The 11,314-nt window shown below is 52.9% G+C and overlaps 1 protein-coding gene across 1 annotated transcript; it reads right to left on the bottom strand.

Moving 5' to 3' along the window:
- Nucleotides 1-2,419: 2,419 nt before the first annotated feature.
- Nucleotides 2,420-10,793, bottom strand: LOC128792525 (fatty-acid amide hydrolase 1-like). The gene is made up of 15 exons (XM_053951005.1): nucleotides 10,520-10,793; nucleotides 9,332-9,445; nucleotides 8,506-8,649; nucleotides 8,049-8,182; nucleotides 6,860-7,066; nucleotides 6,413-6,453; nucleotides 5,763-5,887; nucleotides 5,461-5,586; nucleotides 5,159-5,256; nucleotides 4,698-4,797; nucleotides 4,370-4,410; nucleotides 3,959-3,998; nucleotides 3,299-3,407; nucleotides 2,847-2,992; nucleotides 2,420-2,758 (listed from the first exon to the last, which is right to left on the bottom strand). The coding sequence occupies exons 1-15, from the start codon at nucleotides 10,682-10,684 to the stop codon at nucleotides 2,630-2,632; spliced, it is 1,719 nt and encodes a 572-aa protein (XP_053806980.1). The 5' UTR covers nucleotides 10,685-10,793; the 3' UTR covers nucleotides 2,420-2,629.
- Nucleotides 10,794-11,314: the final 521 nt, after the last annotated feature.

Genomic DNA, 11,314 nt, shown 5'->3' with positions numbered 1-11,314 from the left:
GCCAGCAAAGCCCAGCTCTGGGCTGGCCCTGCTATACCCACGTGTAGTAATTAATGAACACTTAAGCCCATTAGCAAGCAGTGCTCAGCCATCATCCCTGTCCCTCAGGCAGCACCACCTGGGAAAACTTAATTCTGCTTGTCCTGGGGATCCTCATGTAGGGAGTCAAGGTGTTCCTGTGGAGAGATGGGAGCTCAGGAAAATCAAGAGAATGAAGGTGCAACAGTGACTCTGGAAATGCAGTGTGGGAGGAACTCTCTGAAGGTGCCTTCAAGGAGTAACTGCTCTGTATCATTTTCAAGAAAAGCCCCTTTAAAAAGCATTTTGGCAACCTGAATCAGAGGGCGAGCACTTTTGGAAAATCCCCTCTGATGGATCCAGAGTCTGCTCTCCTGTTTCTAACCCATCCTCCAGCCAGCAGAATGCAAAGGAGCTGGACCATGTAGTTGTACCAGCTGCCCCTTGCCCAGGACTGTTCTGTGGCTTAGTGTAAAAAGGAGAGGCTGAAAAAATTAAGCTTCTCTCAATTCTCAAGCACCTGCAAGCCTGCAGGGAAGGGACAGGGGATGCCTCTGAGAGCTCATTGCCAAGAGGCAAGGCAACCCCCCTAACTTCTGGAGAGATGCTGGCTCTGCTCCAGTCAGCACAGCTTGTAAGGGGAGAGTGTCCAGAGTAACCATTGCTCTCTGGTGGAGGGGTCTCGTTTGGGAACTGAAGCCAGTGGTTGTGCTGCTGTATCGTGTTACCTTCTTGCCTGTTACAGACATGTCCTGTGGGATTATTCCTGTGGCAGCAGGGAGCAAGCTTGAGGAAGACGTGAGACCTTGCAGAGAAACTGCTGACAGGAAAACTGAGGAGGATCCTCCCTATTTGGACAGGGCGGGCAGCAAAATGAGCCAAACAGCTCAGTGAGGATGTCACCAACCTCTCCCCCCTGACTGGTCTTCATTGCCCCATCCCAGCCTTCAGTGCTGCCACTCACACCAACCTCTTGCTGCCCAGGCTGGGCTGGGAGCAGCCTGCAGCTGGCCCTTGTGGCAGCTTCAAGTCCCCAAGGCCACCCAGCAGCTCCAGCCTCACCTGGTGCACTGTCCCATGGTCATGGGCATGGCTTGCTGGAGGTCTTCCCTCAGGGCTTCCAGTGAGGAATAATTACAGGTCCAGGTTCACTGGTGGCTCCATGGTTTGGACTTCTGCACCCTGCTCACCTCCACGCCAGGGAGAGAGTGGTTAAACCAGCAGTGATGTGGTGCTTGGCTCTGAGAGCAGGGGTGCAGGTGGCAATGCCTTTCCTGGGACAAGTCCTCCAGGCTTGAATTTTAAAACAAACATATCCAGCATTTTTTGTGTGGGAAGAAAGCACCTCTAACCCCAGCCAGGCTCTTCTGGGCTTGGCTTTACATTGCATTCAGTCATGGGATGCCTGGAGCTCCCTCCCTCCTAAGCCTGCTGATAAAGAACTGGGGGGTCCTTGGGGGCTGCTTTCTCCTTGGCTGTGATAAACACTATCCCAAGCCCTTGAAAACACTTCATGCTTTTGCATGGTTTAAACTATGATAATACATTAAAAACCCAAACATTAATCCTGCCAGAGCTTTTTTACAATTTGTTTTTGGCATTCCCGCATTGGGAAAACACTTTTGCATTGTGGTATTCCTTTTGGAACATCCTTGGAAACCTGCTGGGAGCAGCCTGTGCTGCCAACCCCAGCGATAGGGGCTGCCAGTGGCTGGAAAATCCTGCTGGAAAACCTGGCATGGGCCAAACGGGAGGAGAAGATGTGCAGGGCAGGCTGTCTGCTGTGGCACGCTGCTCAATGCAGGCTTCAAACTGCAAGGGGGTGGATTTAGGTGAGATGTAAGAAATTCTTTCCTTGGGGGTGGTGAGGCCCTGGCACAGGTTGCCCAGAGAAGCTGTGGATGTCTCATTCCTGGCAGTGCTCAAGACCCGAGTGGGTGGGGTTGGCCAGCTGAAGAGCTGGACAAAGAGCCTCATCTGAGCAACCTGTTCTAGTGGAAGGGAATTGGAAGGAGATATCTCTAAGGGCCCTTCCAACACAAACTGTTCTGCAATTCCATGATTTCTCCTTCATGCTGTGCAGGGTGCCAGCAGCCCTGTGGGAAGTGGGCCAGCTCCATCCCTGCTTGCCAGAGTCTGCATGGAGGCTCAGCTTTCCCTTCTGACTACTGGTCTGTGCTAGGGAAAATGCTAGATTTCATCCTCAGGGAAGTGAGAACAGAGGGGAAAATCCCTGTTCCCACAGCACTCCAAGTAGTAGTCTGAGCATCTCAGACAGAACCAGTGCCTGTGCCCCAGTTTCCCCATTTGTAAGAGAAAGTTCACGTTCTTGTATTTCCCTGGGGTGATTAAAATCCACCCCAACCCCACACAAACACAGACTTGAAATAACAGACATAACTCAGATAATAAAAAGTACTGTGTTAGGACAATGATTGGAAGAGCTCCACCACATCAGAGCTCGCCTTGCTTTCCCCTTGCTCCCAAATCCAGCAGCCAGCCCAGCCACCACTGCATCCTCACTGAGGGGAACAAGAGTCCTGTGGGCCACACCAAAGGACGGTCCACGCTGCCGTTAGCTGGGATCCTGCTCCAGCTGAGCACCCGGGGCTCAGAAGAAACTGTTCTTCTTCAGGCTGAGGGTCTCCACCTCCTTCATGAAGCGCAGGCACAGCTCCTCCTGCCACGGCAAGGCCACGCACTGCACGGCCACGGGCATCCCCACACTGCCGCGAAAAGCCTGGGGCACAGAGAGAGGGAGAGGACTGGGGATGTCCAGAGGAAGGGAAGGGGGAGCTCGTGCCCCTGGAGAACATGGCACCACTCACCTTCGCCAGGGTCCGGTCCCACCAGTCCTGATAGTATCCCTTGTAGCCCTTCAGCTGCTCCTCGTCCTCATCCGTCACCAGCGTGACAGGGACAACGCCAGCAGGGAAGTCCAAGGCGTTGTAGAGCATGGTGTAGCTGACTGCCACTGGGGGAGAGGGGGAGCTTGCAGTGCCAGCCCACACAGGGAAAGCCTTCACCCCTCTGTGGATGCAGGATTCCAGCTAATGGGGCGCTCGTACTGGGAGCTCAGGGGCTGAGGGATGGAAATCGGCCCTTTGGCTCCCACTACACCGGGGGGTTGTTCAGGTGCACCCCGTGGGCTGGCCCGCAGCTGTCCCAAGAGCTGAGCTCTTCCTGCTGCTGGCAGCACCCTGGGGATGTGAGGGAAGCAGGAAGAATGCTCATGGACACTGGCACAGCGCACAGCAAAGGTCCCCTGTCAGTGCCCTACCTGAGAGCTTGGCAGGGTAGCCGATGCCGAGAGCCGGGCCCAGCATGGGGCACAGCATGACATCCAGATTCAGCTTCTTCCACTGCGAAATGAACTGGTGGCAAAAGTCCTGAGGAGGAAATGTGCTGGTGGTCAGTGGGGTGGATTACTGTCCCACAGCTGCTGGCTGAGGCTGTCCTTGGGCACTCAGCTGGACTCTTGGCTCTTCTCTGGGAGCAGCAAACAGGCTACGTCAGGCCTGATCCTGATGTAAAATCCAGCAATGCTTTGCTGCCTGGACAATATTCCTCCCAGCTTGCAAAGCACCCTCTCCCTGGTAAACTGGAGGTGGGCAAAGACTGACTGTACAGGCACATGGTGACTTGACTCATGGGTTTTTGTTTTTGGAAAACCAGAAAGGAAATACAGGCAAGTCTGATGACCTACATTTTTATATGCAGGTGTCAAAAATTCAGGTGTGATTTGGCATCATGAACTTGTCTGTGTGTTTAAATGTGCTGAGAACTTGCACATCCAAGTGAGATCTGTTGAGGAGTGATGTGTTCCCTCCTTACATCACCAGAGACCTGATCATCTCCTGTCCTTGGTGAGTGCTGAATCTGCCTCTTCCCAAAGAGAAATCAAACAAAAACCATTTAACCCCAAACTGTAATACTTTACCTCGATTTCATGATGAAGGCTCCAGACTTCATCCACTGTGCTGTAAAAGGAAACAAACCCAATGAAAGGCTTCTTTCACACCTTCTTTCTGCCTTATGGCATCCCTACCTCTTGGGATGATGGATGCATTAACCAAGGCTGAAGCCAACACCATATTTCATTCCCACAAGCTTCATCTTCTTCCTAAGCAAAAGGCTATGACCCTGCTCTCATTCCCACTCTCAATTTCCAAACAGTTTTCCACACCCAGCAGGGTTATGGTGTTGACACAAATTGCTCTGTTTGCTCCCACCCTTGCATTTTCTGCCTTGCATTCTCTCAGACACATGCAGCTGCAGCAGCATCAATAATGTAGCAAACACTGCTGCAAAACAAATCTTCACACATTTGCTCAGGCTCAGATTTACTCACTTTTCTTTCATACTTCTTATGATACTTGAAAATCGAGGCACCTAAGCAGGAGAAAGTGAAAAAAAAAAATGAATCCCAGCTGTGTCCTCTGAGACAGCTCAGTCACAAACAGAAGCTGTTTCCTCAGTGTTCAGGCCAGACTTGTGGATTTTCCCCAAAGTGGGGAGAAAAGGAACAGAAATAGCATCACTCCAGTTTGGAGATGTGTCTGACCACAGCCAGGTAACAATGCCCAGAGACTTCTTTATGAGAAAACCTTACTGCAAAGGGAGACAAGTTATTCACATACAGCTTAACTCTGTCTACACTAGAAAGAAATGGACCTTACGAAAGGTTTGGAAATCCAGGAGAGGAGAGTTTTCAGCCAGTGTGGTGCCTTTGCCAGCCAGAAGAACAGCCCCATGCCGCCTTTCTCCATCTCCCCTTTGCTGAAAGGGAGAGGGGGGGTTTAGCTGAGCAGTGGTAGGAAGCAATCACAGCAGATCAGCTTTTCCCAGGGCAACCCCTCTGAACAGCGTATCTAAGTGACAAAAGGAGGTTTGCTGTATTCTGCTGGGCAACACTTGATTCTCACAGCATTTACAGGATATCAGCTCCCAGACTCCTTCCAAGGCTGGTAACAATCCCAAAGAGAACCAAGGTACAGCTGAATCACTTAATGTTAAGTGCCTACCAGCCACTACCTCCATCCACTATATCTGCTACCTGTATCCCAAGCCCAGCCAGACCCTAGGGAGGATTTTTATAGACAGGCACCAATCCCACCAAACCATTCCAGGCCACACTTACAATTTCCTGACAAAGGAGCTGCCTCCATCTGCGAACATTCCCCTGACGCAGTAGTTAAAGATCACGTAGTCCACATTTGTGAGTTCAAAGGGCACCAGCTGGAGGGACAATGGAGGAGGGTATCAGTGGCACAGGCACTGTTTGGGAGACGCCACTGAGGGCTTGAAGCGGGCCGAGGATTTCCTGACAAGCCCACAGGAAAACCTCCATCCTTCCCTGAAAACAATGTTTTCCCTTTGAGCAACAACTGCTGAGTCAAAAGACACGGGATGGGCTTGTCCCCCTGTCCAAGCAGCCCCTACCGTGTGGCCAGCCTCCTCCAAGAGCTGCTTGGTCTCACGGACGGCGCGTCTCATGGCCGGGCTGGGCATGGTGAAGAAATCGGTCTCATAGTAGCCTATGCGGAGGGGCTTTGTGCTGGAATACACCTGCAGGGAGAGGGAGATGCTGGCTGGAAGGCTGCCAGGGGAGCCAGCAGCACACCCACGCCACGGGGAGAGTTTGGAAAGCAGCACTTGGCTCTGCCCAGCTGCCCACCCGTGGGTCAGGTGTTTTCAGGCTGCAGCTCTCCCCAGAGATCTCTGGCCCCTTGGAGGCTCTGTACCTCTTCATTGAAGGGGAGGGGTGGCACTGTGCTGTCCAGGCTGAACATGTCCTCGCACAGGAGCGCCCGCAGGCACAGCGCCAGGCTCTCCACGTCTTTTGCCAGTGGTCCCACTGCTGCAGCCACTGGAAGAGACCACAAGAGAGCATTCACGGCTGAGGGTCTTTCAAGGGCATGTTCTGCACAACCAGGACCTCTTGGCATTGTTTTGTCTTAGTGTAGTGTTGACAAGAGTTCCTCTTTAAGAACTGGGCAGGGGAAGCCCACAAGTGACTTCCCACCCACAGGTCCATCATTATGGACTGAGTTGCCATCCATTAATGTGCACCCTGACATCTCCATTTCATGACTAAAAAAAAAAATAAACAAAAAGCTTTGTCAATCACAACATGAGGACAACATCAGACACTCCCTTTGGCTGCTAATCCCACCCTCATGAAGTAGTGACAGACAAGGCCACACCCTGTGGGTAACAGGTTGCATTGTGGTTTATGCTACACAAACAACTCCTCTCAGCTCACGTAATTTAAAAAAAAATCCCTGAGAGGGAACCTGCTTCTCTCTAAATGTGATGGAGAAAGTGCCCCAAAACCAGCTGAGGGTCCTCCTCACCCCTGCCCTGCTGCTGGGGGATGGGCATCAACTCCTACCTGCCTTTTGCCCAACGACTCCAGCCATTACTCCTCTCTTGCTGTAAAGAAAAGAGACAAACAAAATACAGCAGCTGAGTAGTTTTCTTTGAAGAAAAAGGCTTTAAGCAGTAGCAAGTATTAATTAAAATTGCAGATGTGAAGATTGGCTGAAGGAAGTGCCAAGAGAAAGCTCAAGAGACAAAGTCTAAGCCTGAGTGGTTTAGGCCATGCCAGTGAGGAAGAACCATCCCCTCAGCATGCAGATGAAGAGGCTTCCCCACCTCCATTCTGGGGCAACCAATGTTTCCCTCCATACAGGATTCAGATATTGCCCAGGCAGGAGGGATAAACAGGCTCTTCCCAGTTCTTCCCAAGTTTCCCTTGCCCACAGGAGTAGGAGCATCCCAGCACAGTGGTTGGTAGAGTGGCTGTCACCCAGAGACGTCGCTGCATTTCTCACAGTACCTGAGCCTCTTCCCTGTGGGTTTGATTGCACAGATCCCACAGAAGGCAGCAGGAAAACGCAGGCTCCCTCCTACATCTGTCCCAATGCCCAAGATGGACCCACCGCCTCCTACAAGTGCTCCCTCTCCACCAGAGGAGCCTCCGGGGGTTCTGGTGTACAGCAGAGGGTTGCGGGTCTGACCAAAGATTAAGTTCTTGCAGTCATAGCTGAAGAGAGAGAGACATATTGCAAATGAGGAATTCAGGTATCTGCTGCTGTGGAGCCCAGTCACCACTTAGAGACCTTGAGAAGGCAATCAGGTAATTCACTAGTTGTTACACTGACATAGTTTACTGTGGTCATGAAGACCATGAGCCTTTTCCTGGTGATCCCAGGACCTGAATTCACTGACAGATTATTTCACTGACATTAAACCTATCCCAGAGAGAACCTCTGGCAGCACAAATACATCAACCCTCCTGGGAAGTCTTCCTGTTCAGGTAGCCAGTGCCACAGGTCACCCAAAGCTGAGCCCCTGCTTGAGCACAGGCCAAATGCCAACTGCAGAGATATCTGACACTGGACTTCCCCAGAAAGTGGTGCAAAGTCTGATAATCCCTGGGGCAACGTCTTTGTGTGGCTTTTTTGAACTGTGGCCAGCCATTACCACATCACCTTAAGGAAGGCATTTCACAGGGCTTGGGCAATGGTCACCCACAGAGGAGCTTTGTCAGAGCTCACTTGGCAGGACACAGGGACACTAAAAGGCTGTCGATCCAGCAGAGCACACCTGAGCACACCACATATCAGTGACACCAAGGGTAGTCTTGCCAGATAGAGTAGGAGGTTTGGGAGCAGAATAATTTAAGGCCTTTAGCTTAACTGGCTTCCCCTTCCATGAATATGTGTTTGCATTTTAGAGTTAATAGGGTCATCTCTGAGAGGTTACTTTTAAAAAAGATAAAAACAGTTTCTCTCCTCTCTTCCTCCTCTTCTGCTTCTTGATTTCATGTGGAACTAGAGATAATTTTTATCCTCGGTGTAAATGTGTTTACTTTTTAAAGTGAAATTTATAGACACAAAGAATGGAGACCAGGTGTTGTTATATAAAAAGAAGTGGGAAATGAGAATGAGACCAGATAGAAACCCTCCCCTGAGAGGAGGAAGAGAGCACTGCTGCTATGCTGAGGGAAGGGAGCACCCACCTACCTGATGAGGGACTGGGGGACATTGGTTTTGACAAATGGAATTGCCCCCTGTCTCTTGAGCACCTGCACCACCACGCTGTCCTCTGCTGCGGGTTTATTGAGGTTTTTTATGAACCCCAACGTGGAATCATGACCCTGGGAACAGAGGACAATGAGGTTTCCAGTTGGAGGACTGCAATTCTCCCTGCCCCCATACTTTTATCCACACTTTTAAGCGCATAAATGCACCTCCAGCAACTCACCCATCACACACACATTTAAAGGTGTGTTGATGGCAAATCTGACCATACTTCTCTGGCTCACATGGGAGACAGACAGCAAAGCCCCTCCCCTGTCCAGGCAGCCCATTCCACATCAGCTATGACAAAGTCAAGCCAGGTGCTGAGGTCAAAGCTCCCCCCTCCCCAAACTTGAACCCACAGGGATTTCAGGATACCGTGGAATTGTGCTGGAGGTACCTGGCAGTCGATGGAGTCTTTGATGCTGACAGGCACGCCATAGAGCAGACCTTGCTTCTCCATCAGCTTGGCTTTGCGGAGCTGGGTCTCGCTTTCCTGCAGAAACTCTGTGATGCAGTTGGTTTCTGTGGCAATTTGGAGGGCCTTGGGGAAAGCAGGACAAGCCCACACGTGAGTCACAGCCCATGGCACTGCACAGTGACCACTGTTCTGCAAAGGACACCCGCCTCTTCCTCCTCCCCATCTGCACAGGTGGTATCAGGGCAGCTCTTCCTGCTACTTTTCAAGCCAAACTCCAAGATGGACACAGTGGGGCCATAGTACCAGCTTGTGTGTGCTAAAGGGAGGCACTCAGCTCAGATGAATACCACAGACTGCTCTCTTGTTTGAGCTTCTGGGGTGGCATAAATGATAGTCCCTAAGAGGGAACCCAGGAAGTGATCATAACATTAGGGCAAAAGTAGAGAATGAACATGAAAACTGACTTTTTGAGGTTTAACAACCCATTTGGAGATGGAGGGGAGACAACAGCAGCACACTGTCATTTCCCTACAGGTACACCTGCCCTAGGGAAGGTGTGGGCTCTCCCAGGAAGGCATGGGCTCTGCAGGTGCTGTTTGCTGCTCCTTTTTCCTCCAAACCAAGCTGAGAGCTATGGCAGCCAGATAGATATCCAGCTCTCTAACCACTCACAGAAAGCCACTAACTAGTGAGCAGTGTCAGCTCAGCAGCATTTGAGCCAGGTTTGAACCTTGTGTTGTGCTCCTCCCAAAAACAGCCATCTCCACCATGGGTGAGATGCTGCCCTGCTGCCCTTGCTCCTCACCTTGCCCACGTAGGCATAGAAGACGTGGTCCAGAGGCAGGGAGCCATCTCGGAGCTTCTTGGAGAGCTCTGGCAGAGGCAGAGAGAGGACGGAGACCACCTTCACGGAAGGATGCTACGGGAAAGGTTGAACAGGCAATGTCACACTTCTACTTCAGCTGATGGGTTCCTCCTTCCTCCTTGGTCCCCTCTGTAACTCACCCAAAAAATATCTGCCATTTAGTCACTGAAGGTGGTATCTGCCTCAAGACCACATCCTGCTCTACCTGACACCTGTGGGCATGGTGTGAAACCCTCATGGCCAATATTAGCCCTGGCTTTCTCAGTCTTTCTTCCTGTTCAGACCAGTCACACCAAAGACCTACTAATTAAAATAAAGCCATTCACACGGCCTTGTTCAGACAGGTCACGGCCAGGCTGGGGGGAGCAGCTTAGTGCAACACTCTTGCTGAATTACAGTGGGAGTTGGCGTCATGGTTATACAAATAGTTCCATCAAGGAATGAAACCAGAACCAGAGCCAGTTCTTCTCCTGGCACTGTAAGATATTTGCACGTGGAAGTGCAAAAACCAGGGAGCCCCATGGCTGGTAATTTTTGGATCAGCAGAAGTTTCTTCACCACTTACCAAACATCATGAAAAATGTATCAAACCTCACGCGTCTGAGCTGGACTCTGAACCTGAGCGACTTTGCTCCAGCCCGAGGCCGGGCTGCCTGCCGGCACCGCGGGGCACCATCGCATCCCTGCCCTACCCCTGCAGCTGCGGCTGCACTTTGGCCTCTGCTGATAACACATCCCCCGTCGCCTCTTCCTGCTGCCTCCTCAACCAGCCTGAGCTTCCCGCCACGGCGACGGGGAGCTTTCAGACAGGGATTTTCCCCTCCTCGCTGCCCGTGACTGTTATCGGGATAACGGCAGCGGGGTTATCTCCCGCTGCCCCACACAGCGTTTCCTCCCCATCCCTGCGACAGCGGCGATCGCTGCGATGCTGAGGGGTACACACACACATTGACTTAGAAAGGGAAAGTAATAACAACACTAAATCCCCGTGGGTCCGTAGAAGGAGCCGGGAGAGCACCTGACAGGCGGGCGAGCAGCCGCCCCTCGCAGGCTAGGCGATGGGGAGGGGGCCCAGGTGAGGAGCCCCCCCCGGGGGATGGAGCGGGGGCCGCGGCTGCCGGCGCTCACCTGCTCCCGAAAGCGCTGCGCCGCCGCCTCCATCCGCACCAGGCTGAGCTCCTGCCGCTCCTGCGCCTCCGCCACCTTCCTCCAGAGCGCCCGGCGCCGCCGCCATCGCAGCAGCAGCAGCAGCAGGACCGAGCCGCCGAGCAGGGCGGGCATTGGCACCCGCATGGCGCCGCTGCGGTACCGGCACCGGCACCGGCGGCGGCGGCAGCGGCACCCCGAGCCACCGCGCCCCGCTCCGCCCCGCCCGGCCCGGCCGGCCAAGGGCACCCGCCCGTGGGAGAGCGAGCCAAAACCTGGGCGGGATTCCGAGCCGGACAGGGGTTTAACCAGTTTGCTGCCGTGCGAGCGCAGCGCGGGCAGGGAGGGGGAGGTTCGGGAGCAGGAAAAGCTGCTGGATGACAGCTCGCTCCTCCCTGTGCTGGGTGGTCTCTATCTTATAAGGTTTATGGGTTTTTCCGTTCGCCCGGGAAGGCTTTGGTCTCGCCGTAATTTTTCAGCCCCTCTGGGGCTGAAAAGTCTTGGCTTGGAGAATCAAGGCAGCACGGAAGGGAGTCCCAAAGGTACCCGACTCTTGTGCATTTCCTGGAGCCAAGCGGCTGTGTGGGGAAAAAGAAACAGTAAATGTCGCAGGCTGTGCCCAGCGGAGTTCACTTGTCCCTGGCCGAGCACGGGTGTGCCTCTGCTGTGCAAAGTGCCGCAGCTTCGAACAGCGCTATCTGGCATCCCTGCTTTCTGCGGCCTTGCACTCCGTGTTGAGGGAAACTCCAAAAGAATTTCTTCATTGCCAGCCCCACA

This window comes from Vidua chalybeata, chromosome 9, assembly GCF_026979565.1.
Source record: "Vidua chalybeata isolate OUT-0048 chromosome 9, bVidCha1 merged haplotype, whole genome shotgun sequence".
Classification (NCBI taxonomy): Eukaryota; Metazoa; Chordata; class Aves; order Passeriformes; family Viduidae; genus Vidua; species Vidua chalybeata.
This window is presented reverse-complemented; position numbering and strand designations above follow the sequence as displayed.

Excerpts from the sequence above, each read along its gene's own strand:
- LOC128792525 (XM_053951005.1), bottom strand. The coding sequence starts at position 10,684 with ATGCGGGTGCCAATGCCCGCCCTGCTCGGCGGCTCGGTCCTGCTGCTG. Across the intron at positions 8,650-9,331 it reads TCTATGCCTACGTGGGCAAG|GCCCTCCAAATTGCCACAGA; the intron begins GTGAGGAGCAAG and ends GCTTTCCCCAAG. Across the intron at positions 6,454-6,859 it reads CCCACAGGGAAGAGGCTCAG|CAAGAGAGGAGTAATGGCTG; the intron begins GTACTGTGAGAA and ends TTTTCTTTACAG.